The following is a 24,560-nucleotide window of genomic DNA, read 5'->3' on the forward strand; positions in this document are numbered from 1 at the left end:
GGGCGCCGCTCGCAGAGCCCGCGTCGGGAAAACTGACACCAGCGGCCTCTGAAAGTGGGGTCGCTGAACGGGAAGCCGGTGAAGATCCTCCACGATGCTCTCGACGACGTACCGCTATAGAACCGACGCAGACAGAAACCGACCGAAAACGAGCCACATCGAATCTTGCCGTGACTATTGACGGTTATGACGTTACCGCGCTAGTGGACACAGGTGCCGACTACTCGGTAATCAGATGCAACCTGGCCGAGGAGCTCAAGGTTCTCACGCACTGGAACGGACCCCACATTCGCACCGCGGGTGGTCATCTGATCGCGCCTACAGGTCGTTGCACAGCTAGGGTCGGCATCCGTGGCTACACCTACGTCGCTGACTTCATCGTACTTCCCGAGTGTTCCAGGGACGTAATACTTGGCATCGACTTCCTACAAGCAAACGGCGCCGTCATTGACCTGCAAACATCTACGGTGACATTCTCGACAGCAGGAGCCATCGCTACAAACGGCGCAGAAGGGGAAGTCCGCGTCCTCCGCGTAGTCGACGACAACGTAGTGGTGCCACTCCGCAGTAGTGTCGTCGTCTTCGTAAAAGGGGACGTGCCCGAATGTTGCGAACGATTAGTGGAAGGCAAGACGAACTTGCTTTTAGAAAAAGAAATCTGTGTTGCAAGGAGCCTTGTCCACCTGTGTGACGGCTGCACAAGTGTTGTACTAACTAACTTTGGAAACAGGCTCCAACACGTCGCAAAAGGAACCGCCATCGCCTCGCTGTACGAGTTTGTTCAGTTGACAGAACTGCATGCAGATGGGACAGACCGGACCGATGTATCGGCCCCGAAAGACGTCGTGGGATTAATTAACATCAACCCAGACCTCTCGCCAGAACAGAAAAAGCAGCTGACAGACCTCCTCGGGGATTTCCGTGAGTGTTTTTCAACTGTTTCAAAGGTCGTACAAACCCCTGTTGCCAAGCACCGCATCATTGTAGACGAAGCAACAAAGCCGGTATGCCAACACCCATACCGCGTATCCTACAAGGAGCATGAAACCATCCAGAATCAAGTAAAAGAAATGCTACAAGACGATGTAATCCAACCATCGAAAAGTCCGTGGGCATCCCCTGTGGTGCTAGTCGAGAAGAAAGACAAAACTTTGCGCTTCTGGGTCGATTACAGGAAACTGAATCGTGTTACAAAAAAAGACGGGTATCCGCTCTCGCGCATAGACGATGCCTTGGACCGGTTGCGCACTGCCAAATATTTCTCGTCCTTAGATCTTAAAAGCGGATACTGGCAGATCGAGGTTGACGATAGAGACCGCGAGAAGACCGCGTTTGTCACACCCGATGGGCTATACGAGTTCAAAGTCCTCCAATTCGGTCTATGCTCAGCACCCGCTACGTTCCAGCGAATGATGGATTCTGTCTTGGCCGGTCTCAAGTGGCACTCATGCCTCGTTTACCTTGACGATGTCATAGTGTTCGCCGCAACATTCGAAGAACATCTACACAGGTTGCGACTGGTCCTCGAAGCCATCAAATCGGCTAAATTAACTATAAAACCTGGAAAATGCAACTTTGGCTACAAGCAGCTGCGGTTTCTAGGACATGTTATTAGCTCCGAAGGAGTCTCCCCAGATCCTGAAAAGACGGCAGCTGTTGCAGGTTTTCCGAGACCAGCTGATAAAAAGGCCGTTAGGCGCTTTCTGGGCCTTGCTGCGTATTACAGGCGCTTCGTAGAAAATTTCTCGGATATTGCGGAACCACTGACACGACTGACCAAGGAGGACGTCCCATTTGCGTGGCAAGAGGAACAAGAAGTGGCCTTTAATGACCTGCGAGACCGGTTACAAACAGCGCCAATACTTGCCCATTTCGACGAAACTGCGGATACGGAAATTCCCACGGACGCCAGTAACGTCGGACTCGGCGCCATCCTCGTTCAATGGCAAGACGGAGCTGAAAGAGTCCTAGCCTACGCTAGTCGAACTCTTTCGAAAGCGGAGTCGAATTACTCCACGACTGAAAAGGAGTGTCTTGCCGTCGTCTGGGCCATCATCAAGTTCCGACCGTATCTTTATGGCAGGCCGTTTAAAGTTGTCAGCGATCACCACTCGTTGTGCTGGCTTGCAAACCTGAAGGACCCATCTGGACGCCTCGCTCGATGGTGCCTCCGGTTGCAAGACTATGACATGACAGTAGTGTACAAGTCGGGACGTAAGCACAGTGACGCTGACTGCTTGTCCCGGGCGCCCATCGATTCAGCGAGCCCAGATGCCGACGACGACGTTCCCTTCCTTGGGGCCGTTACCGACTCCCAAATGGCCCAACTCCAACGCGCCGACCCTGAACTACTGCTGCTTATACATCATTTAGAAGGCCTCGATGTCCGTGTTCCACGTGCATTTACCCGGAACATCTCGTCATTCCGTCTTCGGAACGGCGTGCTCTACAAACGGAATTTTGGGGATACTAAGGACTCGTTCCTACTGGTCATACCAACAGTCATGCGGCCCGAAATTTTGTACGCCTGCCACGACGAAACCTCGGCAGGGCATCTGGGTGTTAGCCGTACTCTAGCAAGGATTCGTCAGAAGTACTATTGGCCCGAATTGTTGCACACAGTTCAGCACTATGTAAAGACCTGCCGCGACTGCCAGAGAAGGAAGACTCCACCTCTGAAACCGGCAGGGCTACTTCAACCGATCAAGCCACCTAATGCGCCTTTTCAACAAGTAGGCATAGACTTGCTGGGACCATTTCCAACGTCGGCGAAGGGTAATCGATGGATCGTGGTCGCGACTGACTACCTCACACGGTATGTGGAGACAGCGGCTGTCGTACGAGCAACCTCGGCTGAGGTTGCACAGTTTTTTGTGCGCAACGTCGTTTTGAGGCATGTGGCGCCACAGGTCGTCATAACAGACAGAGGTACAGCTTTCACAGCGGACCTCATGCAGTCCGTTATGATGCTGACGCACACCACCCACAGGCGGACTAGTGCATACCATCCGCAGACCAACGGCTTGACGGAGAGACTAAACAGGACCCTAGCCGACATGCTTTCCATGTATGTAGACGTGGAGCACAAACCCTGGGACGAAATTTTGCCATACGCCACGTTCGCCTGCAACACGGCAGTTCAGGAGACCACAGCAATTACTCCTTTCCAATTAGTTTACGGCCGCACCGTTACTACTACCTTAGATTCCATGCTACCAGTTCATGAAGATGAAGAGAACATCGACATTGATAACTTCCTGCAAAAAGCGGAGGAAGCACGCCAGCTAGCACGGCAGCGGATCCAACGTCAGCAGTGCGCCGACGCAGCTCGCTACAATCAGCACAGGCGGTTGGTGTTTTACGAGCCTGGAGACGCTGTCTGGGTTTGGACACCAGTGCGCGCGTGCGGACGTTCACAAAAACTACTGCGTCGGTACTTTGGCCCATATAAGGTCGTGCGCCGCCTATGTGACGTCAATTACGAAGTTATACCGGACAGTAGCGCTTCTTCCTCGCGACGCAGGACAACTTCCGAGGTCGTACACGTCGTGCGAATGAAGCCTTACTATGACAGAAACTGACCTCACCCTCATCAACAAGAGCGAGAAATTTTGGCTGACGCCAAAACTGTCGTGTTACCAGTTTGACGGCAACCCGCTGCGCCATCTCGTTTTGCTATGATCGTCTACAGCCACAGCCTAGCATCGAGACGATGCTATCTTAGAAGAGGGGGCAATGCCACGGCCCATCGATTCAGCGACAGCCTAGAAAGGAGCTCTACACTGAAGACTATCAATGCCGCCAATCCCACCACAGCACGAAACCAGATGCGCGTGTTCTGGCGCATTGAAGTGAAAGAAGACGAGACTCGTTTGTGTGTCCCGCTCGGTACTGGCATCGCCATTAGCTCTGTGATTTAAGCCTAATTCTGGCATTAAACTAATTGCTTACGAGTAGCGAACCCCTACATCACGCTACAATATGCTCCGACGGGTGGCGTCAAGAACCCGAGGCCTCAAGGAGATGGACACACTTAAGCTCGTCCAAGCCTTTGTGGTAACCAGAATAACATATGTAGCACCTTACCTTCTCCTGAACAAAGGGGACACACAGGTGATGGACGTCATCATCCGCAAAGCCGTAAAGCAAGCTATTGCAGTTCCTATGAGCGCATCTACATGCAAACTCTTGGAAATGGGCTTGCATAACTCGGTGCAACGAGCTCATTGAGGCCCATCTCGCCAGTCAGAAACAAAGGATCAGCCAAACAGAAGCGGGCAGACGCATCTTGCAGAAAATTGGCTAGAAGGCTACGCTATCTGAGGACAGAGACCAGCTGCCAGATGAATGGCTGGAAGCCATCAAAGCCAAGTTCATCCCCAAGAACATGAACCCAGCGTTACCATGGCGGCAGGCGGGAGGCAAGAACTCGTGCTCTCAACAGGCTTCTGGCAAAAGAAGAAGGGGCTATCTTCACGGACGCCTCCATGAATTATGGTATGAACCGGTCAACAGCAACCGTGACAACCACGAAATAGCTGCTGACGTGTGCATCCGCTGTAGTTCAGAGCATTGACGAGGCAGAGGAGCTGTTGATTGCTCTGGTCCTTACTCTACCGGACAAGACCAAGGTGGTCACGGATTCCCAGCAAGCCTACAGAAGCTTCCAGTGCGGCTGGGTGTCCCGGTTGGCCCTCCGAGGGCTCAAGGAGAAAAAACCTCTGAAAGAAACCGTAGAATTAGTGTGGATACCGCCCCATTCTGCGGTGGAGGGTAACGAGTTTGCCCACCAGCAGGCGCGAGCACTGACTTACCGGGCCACGTCCGCAGTAGAGGAAAAAACCAAGCATTGCTTACCTACAGGGAAATAACCACTTATTACAGCCACGACAGAAGGACGCTACCAGCACCACACGCAGCACTCACGAAGGAACAACAAACTATATACCGGCAAATCCAGACAGAGTCCTTTCCGCACCCCCGTCTACTCAACCGCATGTTCCCAAACCAATTCGAAGAAGCTTGCCCAATCTGTAAAAAACTAGGCACTCTCCAGCACATGATAGGAGAGTGTAGGTTTAGCCCGAAGCACCCGCCCCCCTTACCCGAGTCTCGCACCACCAACCCCACTCTAACCTTTAACGAGAGATGGAGGATCTTGCTGACCAGCCCCGCCCTGGAGTATTAGCTACTACCGGTCACCAGGGGCCAGGCGGCGAGAGCAGCTTATGGATTCCCGTGAACAGGGAACCACCTCCGTCCAGTGTGGAGTTCGCAACGAACGACTCCTAAATAAAGTTTCTTCTCTCTCTCGGTGCAGGACTTCATATGTCTTTGTACGGTGGCCTTGGTGCCTAGTGATGTGCAGTTGGGACAGGATAATATGGAGAAGTGACTGCGGTGAAGGAGGGCTCTCCTAGGCATGGATTCTGTTTGTAAGACACTCCAGAGCCGTTCTTCTGTGTAGATGACGGAATGGTGGGCGGGGAAATATCGTACGAGAGAAAGGTGGCAATAAGCTGTGATCTCGTGGGAGTACAAGAAACATTCGCGAGCTATCTTGGCTCCGCGTGAGGCAATGGGGTTGCGAGGTGAGTGCTTGGGCTGTTGCATGAGCCGCCTTTTGGCCTCCAAGTCCGGCGTGAGCGACGGCCCAGATCAATTTTACTTGGTTGGGGAGGAGGAGGGGAGTATTTTTCTCCAAGAGTTTTAGGGCCTAGGGTGAGATGGCACCAGCAGCAACGTTTGGCGTAGCCGTTTTAAATCAGATAATAGGAATGCATGGGTTGCTCACATTATAGTTTCATACAATAATATAGTTTCATACCTAAATAGGAATTTGGCGATGCTGTCAACGTGAACTCCGTAAAAGGTCTTACGCCTTGATGGGACGACGAGTAGTAGTGGAACCGAATTTTATAGGCTCGAAACGTGCCTATGAATGAATGAATGAATGAATGAATGAATGAATGAATGAATTAATGAATGAATGAATGAATTTATTGTCAAAATGGAAAGGAAAGACCACCAGCAGGCGTAGTTTGTCTCACCTAAGGGTAGACACTGGAACCCCTGAGAATACATATATACAGGACTAATAGGGAAATATATGTACAATATATACAAGACTAAACGCTAGGAACACTAAGGTGGAAAAAGCCCCTCCCCTCCCACACACACCTAAAGACAAAAAACAAAAAACCCGCGGCCACAGTTCAGACTAAGTGGGGAGAAATCTCACAGCCGGGAGGAGTCCGGAGGCGTCCAGGTATAGGACCCCAGGGCATCATGGACTCCGTACCTCTCTCTGGCACTGCCTATGACTGCGTATATTGTGTTTTTTTTAATAAAAAAAGAAAACGCTTATTGCGCGGTTCTCTGTGTACAAATTACATTGTATGAAAGAAAGTTAGTCGCTAAAAACTGGTTCGGTATGAACTAAAACGACGCGTTTAGATAAAACGCAGACGTGAAGTCGCGAAGGTTTGCGGAGTACATTTGCCATTTGCCGCCAAATACATCTGGACACAGATTTCTTTAAAAACTATTTTTAAAAATTTCGGTGATTGCAGTTCTTGCTATTAAGGAAGGTTTTGTGCTCCTAAAAAAGGAAAGAAGTGTTTACCTTTGGAGAAGTATTTCAGCGTGTATAAGGGCCATTCATGAAGCCGCTTTCCAATCGGCCGCCGGTGTGGCTGGTCTACGCCGTAGAAGCCGGTGTTCGTAGGGAAAGTGTTGCTGTTCTAAGCAGTTGGCAACTTTCGTCAGCTTCAGAAAATAGATGGATCTGCACAATAGGCGCCACTGAAACTCTCGCAGGCTACTTCGCCGCATACAGCGCCGTCATTTGTCTTTTCGTGCTCGCTATTACGGCAACGAATTGACGATAGCCGCCTCGCAACATTGGTTCTACAACGTTTCCGCTCAGGGCGGCGTCAGCGCGCGGGCGACATTCAGTTCAAGGAGAAATATATTTTTTAACACTTCTTCCCAATGATTTCACGGGTTTTGTTGATAGTCACCTCTTCTCATCATCGGATTAACGTAACGCGTTATTAAAGTGCTGGAGTGCAAACAAACTCAATATGATTTCCCACTCAACAATTGTTGCCGCTCGGTATGTTGCCGTTCGGTAGCGAACCCAAAACGGTACTCTTGTTCCCTCAGACAGAATCTGTACGATATAAGATCATGCAGAGTACGGTATTCGCCACGCGGAAACATGCGTTGGCTTTGGGTAGTGTTGCCCGTCGAGCTCCAGGTAAGAAATATTGGTGTATTTGGCTCCATCTTCCTTGGCGGGAGTGCTGACGGCGATAAAGTTACCTCTCTGATGGATGCCTACTTGATCCTTGGGGTTCAGGTCCGTAAAGTTCACTATGAGGTCCGGTAGCGCGGATATAGTAGCCCATACAAGGGCCAGCCTGCCTTGTAGCTGAAGCGCAAACTTAACGTCTGAATACGGCAACGGAGTCGTAGGGGCTTGTTTGATTCTTGCTTGCAGCGTTTGCACTGCTTGACTTCGGTGGAAGTGCGCGCCTCGTAAATTCCGTTAGGGATTCCGCCTGTGCCGGCTCGGGCTTTTAGGGGTGGAGCACCTTAGGGGGTCGGGCTGTCGTCATCTCCTGTCGTCGTCATCCCCTGTCGTCACGGTAAATCAAGTTGTCACACGATGGCAAAAACAAGTGTAGAATGGGTAAAATTGGTTCACAATTAACTAACATGACTTAAACTAATTTAAAATACCAGAATAAACAAAATTTAATTGCATTAAATACAGAAATGTCTAAAATTCCGTCTCGAAATCGGTTTCGAACCTCAGTTTTTCTCCTGTAAAGCATAATTCTTCATCTTCTGCGGTGTGTGACACGAAGACAACTTACGGCCAGACTGTCTCTCATTTAATTGCTTAAATCTGGTTCAACGCGAGAGGGCGCCACCGCCTCAGCAAGCACGCGATTGCTCCTCCCACCAGCGCTTCTCCGGTGCCCAATCAGCGCGCGCAGTGAGGCAAAAGAGATACTTACAAATTCTGAATACACTTACACACTGCATGCTTTGCCCCTCCTCAGGTTCCACGTTAGGGGAGATGGCCCGGGATTTTTTTATTTGCGCCGTATAATAGCCCATACAGATTGCTGTAGCTCCGCTGGGTCGATGTCGACACCTTGAACGATGCTTTCCATATGAACGGTTTTATGGTGGCTGAGCGCGCGACGTGCTCTCATTTCGGGTTGCTATGCCTGAGTAGGCCATCTGATCGTTCCAACGTTATCAGGTATTTTTTCATCACATGTAACATCCAAACGAGGTTAATAGCTCAACTTGTCATCCTCACGTGTCACAGAAGTTTCCAATTTTTTCTGGAGCTAGGTTGAGAGCCGGAGGAACCATTAGTCCAATGTTAAAGGCGAAAATTCAGAGAGCCAACGTAAAGCGCGTTCGAACTTTTTAGCCCCTAGCGGCCTTTTTCTACGTTCGAAAAACTGCAGAAAAGCGACAAAGATATAAATTATTTTTATTATTTATTAACTCTGCACTAATGATTCCTTACAAGAGGTTACGTTTTTTACCACTTTTTCGTCTTCAGGCGGCCATGTCAGTTTAATACGACCTTCATTGGGTGTTTTTATTGGGGACATTTTGGTGATGTACTCCTCCAATGCTTCATATTCGATCGGACCTATACAAAGAACAAACAGAGTACTCTAAATTGATCAGTTAACCACAGTCTCCCGACCAGATTGCCTCACAGTTGTGATACATACCAACATCGCTGACGTTTGCTTCCTTGAGTATCTTGAAGCCATCGCCCCCGTTTGCTATAAAATTTTGCGCAACTATCTTGTAAGTCTTCGCCCGTTGGAGTGGTTCATACTTTGGAACGCTGCAGTTTGCACAAAGCACTCTGATAGAGACGACACGACATCCATTTGGTTGCGTTAAGTTGTATTCCACTCGAAATCCTGCGTGTGCAAAGAAGAACCCCGATGTTCGTTATTATTGTACTGCCGATTCCTATCCATGAAGTCCAAGAGAATGGAAAAATAAAGCTTCAATTTATCAATACCAAAAGAAATGTCTGAAAACAAACATCGTAATTGCGTGTTTGGGAAAAATTGCGCCTACAACTTATCGCATAGCGACAATGCAAGCAAAAATGACGCAAGACGTTAAAGAAACTCTTCGCGCAGCGCTAACTGAAGTCACCGTTTAAAAAGATAATTGATAATTTCGTGGTACTTACATTCTAATGCGAATGCATTCTTTAAGAAGCGGTTCGTTGCTTTATTACAGACGTCTCTAGCGTTTTCCAGTTAAGTAAATTTCGAAGAAAGGTAGAAAATGAAAAGCCTTGCTTCCGCCAAGGTGGCACAAATTCTTTAATTGCTCGCTCTTATTAACCATTCAGCATAACTAAAATTCCAGCACACCTAAGCATTCCTTGGGATGTAGTGAATGCCAAAGCTTTATAGTGTTCAATGGTAGAGAAAACATACCATTGTGTCGCCGCTATGTTTTACAGATGCTGGTAATGTAGACGGTGCAGTCCACCATCGTATACACCGCACAAAAAGACATTTTGCAACAGGCGTCGCATGGAAAGCAGCGCGCTCATTATATGCACTGGCTCGTGTCCGGTGGTGCGCATCTGTCCTCTCATTAAAGTCATCATCATCCTTTTCACTTCGCGACGTTTTCCTCCACTACCGGTTGCTTCGCCAACCGCCCTTGTGCACTTTAAGCTGAAACGTGCTTGGTTACTTCTCCGATTGCTACGTGCGTAGTTACCACACACCATTTCCTGCTTTGGTAGTGAGTGCATATCTCGGACACATCCCAGTCGAAGGTCACAACCCATTTACGAGGCTCATATTAAAACATCTAAAAAATTGGAAAGACATTTTTGGGAACTACCTCGGCGTAAACCCCTACCTGAGGAATGGGTGTGTGCCTGCATGTGGAGGGCTGCTGGCGGCTGTGGAGAGTAAACTCCATAAATGGAGACCGAGTCACACCCGCCTTTTATTGAAGCCCCAAATTTTCAATGCTCTCATGGACTCTGCCATTCCGCGCGGAAATTGCATCACTACGATCGACGCCGGTACGATTCCCAAACTTGCTTCCCAAACTTGCACCGGTCATGAGCCATCTTCCTCTGGCGATCAGCGCATGAGCCAATGCGTCGCTCCAAGCTGCTTTGGAGTCTGGAGCCTGGAGGTGTGGGTCTCCTGAACGTTGAGCTCAAGCTGACCATACAGCGTTTCTTGTACTTGGACTGCCATCCGGACTCTTTCTTCCGCGCGGCACCGGAGAGATTTGGCTCCTCACCGTTGAAGGGACCATGCCATACCTCTTTAAACTTATTTTCTAAAGCCTAAGTGCTTTCAGAATGTAGTCAACAAACCCAGCTAGTACTTAGAGCAGGCAATCACAAGGTACCTCATATTACTGTTTTATGCTCAACAGATAACTTCGAAGCATGCTCAAAAACATTTTCTCTTTCCCGGTCTCGGCGTTGTTCTATCGCACGAATTACGTCATTACCGCAGTGTATACCGGCTATTGGCCGGCCTTCTTTCAGTTTCAGCAATAGACGCACTCGATAGCCACTTAAAAAAGGCCACAAAAGCGAAGCAGAATGGGAACGCGGATTTGCTGCGACAAGCTAATCCCGCAGTGCCGCTCCGTGCCGGCCGTAACTGTATAGCTTTCACAATGCTTCTGGCATTTATCGCAAGTGTTTCAGGATCCCTTTCACTTGAAGGCTTGCCACGTCAGAGGGCCTTAACCACGGACCACGGACCGAGTCACTTTCAAAAGAAATCGCTATAGCGCTGGTAACATTCGAGAAGTCTTTGTAGGAGTTCCTTCTCCCCTCGAAGCCCCGAAGGCTTTACTTGGACTTTCTGGCGGAAGTTCTCCCGCCGCCTGTTTATGGTAACCCCCGCTGAACACTTCCAGTGTATATCAGTGTCAGTGCTTCAGCGCTGGGCATACGTGTCTACTCCAACTTCGCTTCATTCTTTTTTTTGTCTATTTTCCTTTTCCCGCGTGCAGAATGGCAAACTAGGCTCTAGCCAGGTTAACTTTCCTGCCTTCCTTCTACACCCTTCCTTCCTTCCCCGTGAGTGCCAAGCCAGGGACGAACGTATTGAGACGTGTACGAGCTCTTCCTCTGCCCACCGGATTGAAAGATTTCTTCAGTTTAAAGCAGGAATGTTGCCCGTTATGACATGGCACGATTCTTGGGTCTTCTTTATGACATACGGGATGCATCCTGTGGGGCAAGGCTTCCGGGAGACGCCTGAGCCCGCTTTTCTCGCACGCAACAGCGCGCCACTACTTTTTATACGAAACACAGACATTCTTCGGCACACGCAGGGAAGTAAAATGGTGGATCCTCAGGTACCTAAATGCCGAAGCGCAATGTCCTTTTCTTTGTGATTGTGTTCTCGTTCTGGGGCTCCACAACCCCTTGGGAACCCATGGACGTGGTTAAGTGTGCTTTGAGTTCAAAATCCACCTGGCGTCACTTTATTCACTAAGTCAAATAGATGATGAGCAAACTCGGAAAACCGATTCGGATCAAACACTGCGCGAGAATCTTGCACAAGGTGGTCAAGCGGCCATTTCCTTTAACACAAAGAGGCCATTTTCAGCGACAGATGCGCTGAAGGGGATGAGCAGGCGTTGATAACCATATGCTCCTCTGTAGGCACAATTTCCCCTTTGCAAATGGTCCCTTTTTACTGCGAACCAGTTTATTGCTGGCAACACAGGAATAATTATTACAGGTAACAATCTCAAAGAAACTGAATCTAAAACAAACTCGGAGTTATCAAGAATTTCCCAATGGTTTTGTGCCAACAAGTTAACAATCATTACCAATAAAACTAAATATACAATTTTTCCTTCACCTTACAAGACCATAAACGTTACCTCCATCAAAATAACTATTAAGAACCACTCTCTTCTTCATGCAACCTTTTACAAGTACCTTGGCATTAATTATGATAACCACTGAAACTGGGAAAACCACGTAACCGAAGTTTGTACTAGGCTGGCGTAAAGATGTTATGTTTTGCTTCAGGCCCGAAACTACTTCGATAAAGATATTAAGGTCACAATAGAGACATTCACGAACATTATACTTCGCATTGATCCACTCTCACATTACATATGCCTTTAATCTTTGGAACGGACTTACAAGATTTACCTAGCCCTTTCAAGGTCACGGACGTACATATAGGTACGTCCTCTGCAAACACCTTCGAAATGGTCAATAACGTATGATGTAGTACGTCATCGCTTGTATGTTTAAAAAGCGCGCCTTTTTCGCCAACTTCTGTTGTTAGGCATGTGCTGCCACACTGTGGAAATACGTCAAATTATTTTCTTGCGCCGATGTCTTTTTTAAATTTTTTATGATTTACTTCAGCAGCACGGTGGCTACCGCTCGCGCATGCGGTAACGAGTGGGCGCGCTAGGTATCGCCCACCGGGCGCCTCTCCCTTCTTGCAGCTGCCACATGCCAGCCACAGACCAAGGGCGCATGCGAAACTGCTGAGGCTATTTCCTCCTTTTTTTGTAATTTATAGGAGCGGTGCGCCGTATGTCCCTCGCGCATCCGGCGCGTGCGCGCACGCGCCCGCATCGGGTGGTTTTGCTGTCGTCCTACGGGCGCTTCCCGCTTTTTGCGCCGGATTTCTATTCACGAAAAAGGTGCCGGCTTGTTAGTCTCTCGTTTTTATTTAGAATTTTTCTTGTGTTACTCATAAATAAACCACCTGTATGTAACAACACAAACGTTGTTCTGTCACTTTGGTCACCCTAAAAAAATTACGACAGTTTTTTTCTCGAAATAGATTCATCCGAAGAATTTAAATCAGTAATAACAAAAATCAACCCTGGAGGGTTGCATTAGCGAAAAAAATTCGACCCTCAAAGGGCTAGAACCTATTCCGAAATTACAGATGCCATCTCTAAAAATAAGCATGATCATCCGAGTCAACCAGCGGCTGTTTCACGATATGCAAATTTTACCTTTTGATGCAATGCGTCAAGCAAAGACGGCCAGCTTTCTAAATAACATCCGCGACTCATGTAAATATGACGCAATAACCCTTTCTACGCATCCTTGTTTTACACCACTTCTCGGCCCCATAGGCTGTGTCTGGTAATTTCAATCTGCCCCCACAAAAAACGCGTACGGAGAACGTCAGTTGCCGTTTCTAGGTGAAAACATATGTAACAGCTTGCCACCTGAAATAAATAAAGCCCAAAACATTAACACCTCGATAAAAAAATTATCCAAGCCTAAATGGTGCGAGATAACTTTGCGATTCCTTTTTTCCTGATATGTCATTTTCTGTTCATAGAAATACTATGCGGGATGGATGATTATTTGGTTTGCGCATTCGATGATATCTGGGCTGGTGATCTGGATTGTTAATCTTGTTGTGGACTGGCATAGAATGTTTGTATTTGTATTGTATTTTTAAATACCGGTATTCGTATTGTATAGCTACCTAAATGTTTGTTAGTTGTTTTCTAAGGATATTATGTCGATTGTAGTGATTTGTTTGCGCTGGTGCACCTCTTCAGACGATCGCCATTATAAATTTTATTGTTGCTAGGCGCTGAAATGGCGTGTTATAAAGCACTTGTACTCGCGTTGTACAACAGTTTGTATATTGGAATATTATTCCTTATTGTTGGAATGTTAATTTTCCGTAGCTGAAAGCCTGCATCGCTGCATTTTTTTACTAATAACACGCTGTTGGCTACGTGTCTAAACAGTCTGATGATCTTTTGTACTATACGATTTGACAAACAAAAGAAATGATGATGATTACGATGATGATGATGATGATGATGATGATTGTCATTGGTTTCCCCTTTGTAACGGGCTGATGACATGTCATCTTAACAAAAAGGACTAATATACCCATTTTTTACACTCTTGGTTTAATACTAGCGCTGCTTAGGGCAGGCACAAAACGCTTATTAGGCACAAAATGCTTTTTTTTTTTTTCCTGTTATTGGTGGTAACTGTCCTAGGCAATATTCCCCTCTCTGCTTTTCGTCCACCAGCATTCTGATCTTCTTTTCGTCCCCTCGACAGCCTTGAAGTTAACTTTTTCTGTGATACCCTTAAATCCTAGGGCTTCTGGAAGCCCAATATTCCCTTCATGTAGATTTGGATTGATACCCTCACATTCTAACACTATGTGCCGCATAGTTTCTGTTTCTTTTCCGCAGACCAGCTTACCCCATCATTTTGTGAATACTTCCCCACAAAACCCTTACTTCGCAGGCAACCTGCTCTAGCCTCAAAAAGCAAAGCACTGCCCTGGGAATTATCGTAGAAATTTTCCTTTCTGATGTTCAATTTCTCAGCCCTGTACATTTCTAACGACGTCTTAGCTGCCATTTTTTCCCTCCACTTATTCGTTTCAATCTGACTTGCCTCTTTTTTCGGTTACCTTGGCTATTTTGGATTCCCCACTGTTCTTTCCGTATTTCATCGTTAGCCTTCTAGTCTTTCTTAACCACTGCGTGTCCACGCTTTCAAGTATAGGTACCTAAAAACCTTAGCTGCCCACCTTGGTTGATCCATTGCCCTCAACCTCATCTCAAAGCATATTTTACTCTGTGCTTTTCTAACTTCAAACGACGCCCAGTCCATATCTCCCTGAACTGCTTCGTTAGTTGTTTTTCCTTGCGCGCCTAAAGGCAAACGTCCTACCGTTCTCTGGTTTACTTCAAGGCCTGATATAACGTCTGATTTTAAGCAGAGTACATCATTCGCAAACGTGAGACCCGGAACCATTACTCCTTTCCACATTCCTCTTACTACTTCATATTTGTTATACCCCCACAGAGCTCTATGCTTCATTATAGCTGCGTTTCGCTTTCCCTTAACCTTAAGTTGCTCCTCGTGAGTACTTAAGTAGTTATCCCCTCCGTTTATTCACACTCCCAAATATTTATATTCCTTAACTCTAGGTAATTCGCCTTGCTGGATAGACACTACGTCAGTGGTATACTCGGTGACAACTTAAGAACGGCATCGCAAGTTGCTGCTGTGCCTTATCACCGTAGCCGGATGTTTCTCCGCGTGGCGAAAGTAGGGCGTTACTGGCAATATTTTGAACATGGCGTGAGCCATTCCCGTGATTTTTTGGACTAAATATGCTTATAAACGACTCCAGTGACGACAAACAAACTGCGTGAGACAAGGCAGACGATATCACGCATTCATAGCAAACCCCTTTCAAAACGCGCGCGCTCTGAAGTCACGGGTCCGGCGCTTTGGCGGAGTGATACACTACATGAGGTGGTACCGTTCTTGAGTTGTAACCGAGTATAGCATTATGGAAAACCATTATTCCTGATTTTTCTGCACTGAAATTTAACTCGAGGTCGGTGGCTTCCTGGCCGCTAATATTTATTAGCCGCTGCATATCGGTTTAGTTATCAGCTGAAATAAAAATATGCCCCCCCCCCCCCCCCCCCCTCCGCGATCAATTTCTGGTGAAGCCGCTTTACTCGGCGCCGCTCCAACGCTTCTCCCCTGCCCCGCCGACCACTCTGTCACAACCGTTATTCCACTCGCCGCAATAGCGGCCACATAGATCATAGCGGCCACACAACCTTACCAGAGAGGGTGTATGGAGGGGGAAAAGTTGAGCTGGGGGAGGCCCCGCGGCTCACGTGCTTATGTGCAGGTAAAATTTACGCTGCAACCAGGCATATATAGCCTTCGTGATACGAAAAATATTTTGTATGCATGTCTGCGTATTTGTTTAACCAGGCCTGTGTGCCCTTTATTATGTCGGCCTGCATTTCCCTCACGAGAATTTGACGCCAAATTCAAAGCGATAACTCTGCGCGCATACAGTCTTGTATGTACTTCCCCTCCTTAAGTGCCCGGAAGAGGTGGAAGCCTGCATGATGGAGAGGGACGAGACCCGTAGGGAAAAAATCAACGTAGGTCCCATTAACGCGTAACACCTCAAGGTAGCGAAGCTGTGCGCAACCTTGACGACCATCAACAAAGTTTTAGTCTACGATTGCAGCCGATTTGATTTTTTTTCGCTGCCGCAACGACCTTCACTCCGTCATTGTCGCTATAAGTGCCCGTCATTGTCCCGTCATTTTTTGGAGGTGATATTCATTGGACGTCACCGTGAAGGGGCGTACGCTATGACGTTTCTTTCTCCTTCCGAGCAAGTGTTGCCACGATTACGGCGAACACTGGAGTCTTTCTCGTTCCGAGAAATTTGTTGCCACAATTTCGGCGAACGCTGCAGCTTATTTTTTTTTCTTTGCATATCTTGGCCAGTACCCCTAAGTAGACATGCTTGGCTTGAACGTGCTCAGGGGACGCTGGGCGGTCGCCGCGACGCACGCACACACGACGGCTAAACATTTTCTTGGTTTTGTTGACTGCCTAGCGGTCGCCGCGAGATTAGTTCGAATATTCTCCTATTTTCCCGCCTATCTAGCCTAATTGTTTAAAGCTGCCATCAAGTTCGGAATCATTTCTATTGAGGCATACAGATATTTTGAACGAACGTAACTTGCAGACTTCTGGTCACGGTCCCTTTGAACCACAAATTTCTTTCACACTTAGTTATAATTACACTTTCCGAACCGGTTCGCGAACCAGTTCAGGCTTGCGAACTGGTTGTCGGACCGGTTTGGTAAATAATTTTGTCGAACCGGAACTGAACCGGAAGGCAATAATTTCACCCGTACCCGAAGCGTAACCGAACCCGTATGTTTTTTTCGTTCGACACAATGCTGTCTATAAATAAAAAAAAATCGGCCGCGTATCTGCTCACTTCACAGCAAATGCCGTCCAAAGACAATAATCTTCTGCCTTCCCTGACGTCATTGCCTCTCTTCGCTCCCTTTCCCCCCTCTCACGCTCCTGCCCTCCCGCCTCGCTCCTTCCACGATAACAACAGTAGAGGTTCTCTCACTTCAATTCAATTTTCTCGCATTCGCACTGCTCGCGCGCTATCTGTTGATACTTTTCGCTTCAGTTGGACTTGAGAAGCCGCCGCATGCTTTAGGCCCGGGCGAGAGCTTTTTTCTGGACATAAGGTGAAACCGTTGTTTCAACGTGATGCTTTTGATTTACTATTACAAAAATCCTGCACCCCTCCGTCTAACGACGACGATGGTTGAACGCGAAGCATTTACGTGACGGATTCTTTGGTTGTTGTCTGTTTGGACTGTGTTCCGACAATATCGAAATGGCGAAACCGGATAGACGCCGCTGTCATGACACAAGGGACCCGGGCTCGAAACCCTTCCCACGGGAAGGGTTTTTTCTTTTACTTAACCCACGATAATTCGTCATCATCGTCGACGAAAGCTGGTTTTCCTGGAGGGCGTTTTCGTGTTACAGACGCCATCTGTGAGAACACTGAAGCTTTAAAATTTGACCACACATCTATCTTTAATAAAAGTAGTGCCACTTATGTATGCCTAATGAATTCTTTTTGCTCAGCAGTGTTGACAAGCATGGTACCAGATTCCCTAGTTTGAAAGGTTTTGCCTATACAAACTACTTCAGGGATCCTTTTAAACCTTGGCCACGTGGCTGAGTCGAGGGATGGACGGATGGACGGACGGACGGACGGACGGAAGGACCGACAGACAGACGGATATACCAAGATTTCCGGTTTTAAGTAGCCCAACAAAGACGATCTGCTGTAAAAGCCCGGTAAACTGAACGCGAGTAGGTTCCATATCGGATAATATGGAACCTAATATGGATAATATGGAATTGGTTTCGCGCCTGGCAAACGGGCAGAGAAACGCACCCGCTGTGCAGTAAACGACGTACAGCCTTGGCCTACACAGCGTGCTTAGGAAGAAGTGAGAGCGCTTACCACCACAAAATGATACCGTCACTGCGTGCTCTGGAACCCAAGCGCTGCAGGGAAGCCAGCTTCCTACAATCGAAGATCGGGACACCGGCCCAAATGTGGACGTTTTGAAGTATGTCTCCTTTTAGGACTATGTCGACGTGGTCGCAAGTGCTGTGATGTCTGGCGCGCTGGCAGATGATGGCGCAATTCCTCAAGTCAGAAGTTCAAAGCACCTGGCTTCCAATGTCCACGATGGGGTCCGTCTACTAGTAAACCTCAGTTATTTCAAATAAAGTCAGCCGTTTCATTTTCCACTACATCTCTAGTGACCCAAACTTTTTTCCCCTGGCGATGTAACTGCAGCGGCTCTGGCAAGTCAAATATGTTACTTGGGATTTGAAGTTTGCACTTTGCTTAAGAGAATCCTGCAGCCATACCGATCAGCGCTCCCACTTTTTCCATAGTTCCTGGCAGTGCTTCGAAAACTGTAGTTATCACTAGAACGTAGCAACACTGCGTGAAGTGCCCGTCACAGCAAATAGGCCTGGCTTTTGTTGCGTTATTCTCAAGAGTGGCAACCAAATCAGTTTAGAGATGACACTATTAGGAAGCTGGCCAATAACAGATATATCACAGTTGCGACGTCACCAAACCCATAAACAATGCAAAAATTTTGAAAAGCAGAGTGAAAGAGGAGAAAAGCTTTTCAGCAAATTAATAAGTTCTCTCTTGTGCATAGAGCAGTAATATTTCGCGCGGCTATTTTTTCGTCGCCTGATTTAAGAGATTTAAGATACTCGACGCTCCTTGTTACACGTTCTTAAAAAACTACAGATGTTAAAAAAAGAGGTGCCCCTCAAAACGTCCTGAAAATTTAGGGATTCAATCTTTTCGATAAGGCTGAGCTTGAAGGCAACAAACGAATGTGTGCATGTTTGGTAAAGTGCTCCGAAGAAGAGGGCTCAGTATCAACCACGCTGCTTTTCTATTATGAAATAGTTATCGGCGTTTATAAGTGTAAATGTGAGAAGCAAAACATAATTTCATCGGTACGGAATGCTGGTGGAATAAAATAAAAAAAGGGCGCATCCGTACTGTCTTTTTAGGAAAATATAATGATGGGGCACTCGTTATAGGCTGCGTTTTACATGCATAGAAGCAACATAACATAACCAATTTACGCGCATATCATAGCATCAGTTATAGCAGATGCTGTTCATCGCATTACCGTGACAAGTACTTACATTACTGGTACCAGATTTTACTTGTGAGTCTGTAAGTAAATATAATATTTGCCTCGGAAGTTTAGGCATTCACACAACACAATATGGCAGGGGCAACCACTGCTCATCGCAACAGCAAAGCTAACTTTTTTGCTATGGTAAGTTGAGCAGAGTGCGGTAATTCACCGTATAAGACCTTCCTTGAACCACTCATGGTCATTCATTTCATTTTTTTTTTTTTGCAAAACAGAAACTTGTACGAACACTGTTTCCCACTTAAAAAGCTTCCTCAAGAGCAGAACTGATTACCAATCTCGGTCAAACATTGCTACAGTTCGGTGGTATGCCATTTGGAGTAACGTGAAGCTTCAGTACACACAAAGAAAAACCCACTCACCAGAAACTTGAAGAAACCGCCCTCTTCGTTCGTCTTTGTCAGTGGTATAATTAAAGACCGAATGCTCAAACATTCGCCATAGCAAGCTGCCATTGAGCGTGACTGTCACTAGTGAATTTCCATACGGTAACGTTGTAACCACATCTCCCCAAGTGATGTTGGCTAAAATCAAGGAGAGAATGTAAAAAAATCGGATTACCTTTTTAGTTGCACTGCTTGTAGCTCGAATCGGTGCACTCACAGAAGCTAGGTAGAGCTGTGCGGATGCCGCCGGAGTTGACTACTGCTCCATTCAGTGTTGACCAGGCTGCACTCTCTCTTCGTTCTCTGTTGACGTAGTAGTGAAAGAATGAGTCGGCGATGAGGTTTCCAAGGTTACACTCTTGCAAACGGCAAACGCCTTCCGCGTGCTCCATGCAAACCTTCGTTGCCCCAATATTCCTCTCCATTTGCACTGCAACCTTTTCTTTGAAAGGCTTCAGAACAGAAACCATGCAGACATCTGAAAAAAAAAAAGTATGTCATATATACTATGATTCGGTTTGTCATAAAGCGAACACTCACGCTTTATTTTAAATGCAGAGCATTTCAGTAACTCACGATGTCACCCGCGTTGGCGTCCGTAGTCCGCACGCTCACTGCGCATGCGCGTCGAGTCGAGGCGATAGCGAACACTTTCTCGCGAGGGGCATTGGATTGGATTCGAACACTCTCTCGCCAGGGGCATTGGATTGGATTCGATTGGATTGGCTTGGATTGGCTTGGCTTGGCTTGGATTAGATTTGGATTGGATTGGATTGGATTGGATTAAAGTGGATTGCGTTGGATTGGGTTGCGTCATAGCCGCGGCAGACGCGCTGGGGCCGGCGCATGTGCAGTACTCTCTCTTCCGCGGTTTCCTCTCCTTCGGGCGCGCTGCGCATATAACCGGTGTGCCGTTCTCCGGCGAAGCCACATCCGCGCTTAACTCAAACACCTAGAGTCCACGCCGCTTTACAAGTACGCCAACGTCGTCGACTGGGACCGGCTTACGCAGTCCCCTCAACGTATATAAGCGGCGGAGCGCGCGTTCGGAGTTCAGTCAAGGGCGTCTTTGCTTGGCTTTCGCTTGACGTGACGCTTTGCTTGACTCGAGTAGATGCGACGCATTTACTCGAGTTCCCCCCGTGGGAAGATGCGGGCGGCTTTTTTAAGAAGGCCACGTGAAAAACGTGAGCATATTGGTAGCGTGTGCATATGTGCGTCTGACCAGCTGAGCGAGTGTTAGTGAGTGAGGGAAGGAGGGAGGGGGAAAAGCTATCCTGTGTATTGTATGCACAAATAGTCTTGATGTGATAAGTGAGCGGTCATTCTACGAGCTCATTTCTTGTCATTTTGACATTATGACTATACTAATAAAGCGTTGTTCCTTGTTATAAATTCAAGGAGGAGCCATGCGACAGCCCTGGGCAAGTTTGGCGGCTTTGGCCACGCAAAGAAGAAAAAATTAGCAGTCAATTAGCTCGGCTATGCCAGGATATACGTAGCGTGAGCTAAGGTTCAGCTGGTTATTTTTAGGTTTCCTGCTTGTCTAGGATTAGCTGATTATAATGCTTACTGCTGCTAAAACAATTTCTAATGCAATCCAATCCAGTCCATTTCAGTCCAGTCCAGTTCAGTCCAGTCCAATCCAGTCCAGTTCGGTCCAGTCCAGTCCAGTCCAGTCCAGTCCAGTCCAGTCCAGTCCAGTCCAGTCCAGTCACTGCTCCTCGCACATGCGCAGCACGGCTCTCCAGGAGCCACGCGAAACGGCTATCAAGCGGTTCCGGCGTAACTTCAAGCTCGGCTACTGCGCAACGGAGGCGCACAGGTGGGCACGCGCCGGTGCCAGTGCGTCTGCCACGGCTATAACGTCACTCCTCTGGAATGCGCAGACCGGCGATTGTGCAGACCCAATTCTCTACACACCCGTACTCCAATTGGATTGAATTTCCAATCCAATCCAATACAATCCCATTTACTCCAATCCAATCCAAATCCAAATCAAATCCAATCCAAACCAATCCAATGGTCCTCGCGCTTGCGCAGCACCGCCCTTCAAGGTCCGCGTGAAACTGTTCAACCTCAGCCAGTGTAGCTTACGCTAAAAAATCGGTAGCAAGAGCCAGAAGCGCCGCCTTTTTTGCGAATTTTTATTTCTGCGTGAGCCATGTGGCACACAAGGTAATATTATTTGTCGGGCTCGGTCCATAAGTACTCGTTAGCGCGAGACTCCGAATCGGCGAGCTGATTTGCTGGGCCAAGGAGCATCATAGGAGCTTGAGGAAGGCGTGCCGCAGATTTGCGGCGGCTTTGTCGGTGGTTTAGCAAAACGAGTTTACCCGGACTTGCGTGATTCATTGATTGATTGATTGATTGATTGATTGATTGATTGATTGATTGATTGATTGATTGATTGATTGATTGATTGATTGATTGATTGATTGATTGATTGATTGATTGTGAGGTTGCGCTCCGTAGGCGATGAGGCACTCCGTAGAGGAAGGCTCCGGAATAATTTTGACCACCTGGGGATCTTTAACGTGCGCCGAAATCTCGAACACACGGGCGTTTTAGGGGCGAAGCACCTTAAGGGCGAGGCTTCTCTGGCGTCCGGCATCCGTGCTCACGGCACAGCGCCGTGTAAATCGAAGCATATGTTAACAAAAGGTTCACAAAAGGTTAACAAGAACAAAATAAAAGGTTCACAAAAGATTAGTGAGAAAGAGAGGGAGACGCACAGCACCATGTAAATCGAAACATCTGTGAACAAAAGGTTCACATAAGGTTAACAAGAACAAAAAAAATGTTCATAAAAGGTTAGAGAGAGACAGAGAGGAGGGGAGGGGGAGAAAGAGAGACGCACCGCACCGTGTAAATCGAAACATCTGTGAACAAAAGGTTCACTAAAGGTTACCAAGAACAAAATAAAGGTTCACCAAAGGTTAGAGAGAGAAAGAGAGATTCACAACACGTTAGAGAGCGAGGGAGACGTTGAGCAGTTTCACGTGGCTCTTGGAGATCCGTGCTCCGCATGCGCGAGGAGCATTGGATTGGATTGAAATGGATTGGATCGGAGTGGATTGGATTAAATTGAATTGGATTTGAATTTGAATTGGATTGATATGTATTGGATTGGATTAAATTGAATTGTATTGTATTGGATCGGATTGGAATTGTATTTACTGCACACACGCGTTGTCACTTATTTACATGCGCGAGTGGGAAATCTCCCGGGTAATTTAGGGTAAGAACGATCCCCAGTGCTTCGCCCGCTCGTCATGATTCTCTTCGTGTGGATGCGTGCATTTTTTGCTCTTCGCTTCCATCAGAAAAGCGGCCGCCGTGGCGTGGAATCGAACCCGCGTCTTTGTGCTCACCAGCCGACTTGCGTGATAGGAAGGGCAAAGACTACGCGCATCGGCTGCAGAACATGTTCACGTGACCTATACTAGCTAGAGCAAAAGTTTTCCCCGTCGTGTGCGTAATTTTCATCAGTCTGTCATCTGCCCTCTGCAGGAGGAGGCTCCTGCAGAACGAGGCAGGACGAGGGTTCGTCTCCCACAGTCTTTCAAGTTCCCACCACTCCTATTTTCATTATCATTATCAGCCTGCTCAGGTCCACAGCAGGACGAAGGCCTCTCCCATTGGTATCATCCGCTTGTGTCACCTCAATCCATTCTTTGCCCTGTAATTTTCTAATGTTTCGTCTGAGAGAGATTTTCTGCCTTTCCCAACTTTTTACCGCTTGGAGACTATGATGTTACTCATGTGGTTCATCTGGTGTCACAAACTAATGCGAGCGAACAGATGTCCTCCCCGCCTATTTGGGCTGATATATATACATAAAACAACAGGCTGAAGAGAGCGCAAAGGAAGCAGCGTGGACGCCACGGGATCGAGACAGCCTACTACGTTCTCACTGGCACCATATAAAGCCTGGCTTCTTTCCCCTTCGAACGGCGCAAGGTGAAATAATTGACTTTCCGGGTTAACCAATACGCATATTCCGGATTGTGCCTTTCAATGTCGTAGCACATCGATAGCGGCATTCCTAACATAGCGACATCAGCGCTAAACCCAAAATGGGCACTTAAAAAAAATTGCGGGTCCCACACAGAGCTGAGAATCGACGTAACGCGACGCTTTCATCTTGGCAAACCCAAGTTGAAATGAAAAGGCGAGTGACATTTTTAAGTGCGAATGTACTTTATAAGCGACCCCAAACCTTCCACCGCCGGCGGCGGCGGCGGCGGCGTCCGCAGTCCTCCTCTCCCTAGCAACGGCGTGGAGCGGAGAGGAGCGTCGGTAGCAACGGCGCGGTGACGTCACTTCACCACGTGACCGCGCTCGCTCCGCCTCCTCGCCGTGGCTGCGCGGGTGCGTGCCGCTCCCCGCACCGCTCCTCGCGCCGTGACGTCATGGTATGACGTCACAGCGCGCCTCCTCTCCCCAGCAGCTGCCGCGCGCCTCTCTCTCCACCGTGACGTCACACTCTCTCCTCTCCCCCTCGCTCGGCTGCAGCTGCCGTGCGCCGCTGTCCCTCTCCCCTTGCGCTCGCCTCCTCTCTCAGCCACCTGGCTCGGCGCGCTCGGCGCGGCGTACCCCCCTATATATGCAGCGATAAACTGCCAGACCTCCGTGGGTCGGCTCGCGCGCGCTCACGGGCGAATGCCAACGGATTTTAACTTTACTCCCCCTCATAGCATCACCCCGTGCATTCGCACTTAACCATGTTCACCCTCGGGGAAATGCTTGGGAGTTTTTTTTTAGTACTAATGTGTTTCAACGGCGAGCCGTGGCGACTCCGATTTCTGCAACCGAAAAAGGCGAGGCTAGTCTGCAGTCCGAGCAAACGCATCCTCCTTGGCGTTTTCGCATTTACGGCGTTGAGCATCATGAATTTGTCCCCACAAAGCCAGATAGTCGTTATTGTGCTCTACTGCCTAATTTTAAGGCATCTGACGGAGGACATTAAGTGAAACGGGAGTTCACAGCCCGGAAAAATATTGTCTCCCTTCCGTGTACATC

The 24,560-nt window shown here is 47.9% G+C and overlaps 1 protein-coding gene across 1 annotated transcript in view; it reads right to left on the reverse strand.

The window, feature by feature from the left end:
* Positions 1-200: 200 nt before the first annotated feature.
* Positions 201-24,560, reverse strand: part of LOC144168543 (protein 5NUC-like) — a 29,009-nt gene continuing 4,649 nt past the window's right edge. The window contains exons 5-8 of the mRNA XM_077697503.1: positions 19,753-20,013; positions 19,512-19,673; positions 19,136-19,164; positions 201-425 (exon numbers count right to left, since the gene is read on the reverse strand). Of these exons, the coding sequence (XP_077553629.1) occupies positions 201-425; positions 19,136-19,164; positions 19,512-19,673; positions 19,753-20,013 (677 nt within the window). The remainder of the gene's footprint in view (positions 426-19,135; positions 19,165-19,511; positions 19,674-19,752; positions 20,014-24,560) is intronic.

This window comes from Haemaphysalis longicornis, unplaced genomic scaffold, assembly GCF_048455015.1.
Source record: "Haemaphysalis longicornis isolate Haplotype H1 unplaced genomic scaffold, Haemaphysalis longicornis Haplotype H1 scaffold_2, whole genome shotgun sequence".
Taxonomy (NCBI): Eukaryota; Metazoa; Arthropoda; class Arachnida; order Ixodida; family Ixodidae; genus Haemaphysalis; species Haemaphysalis longicornis.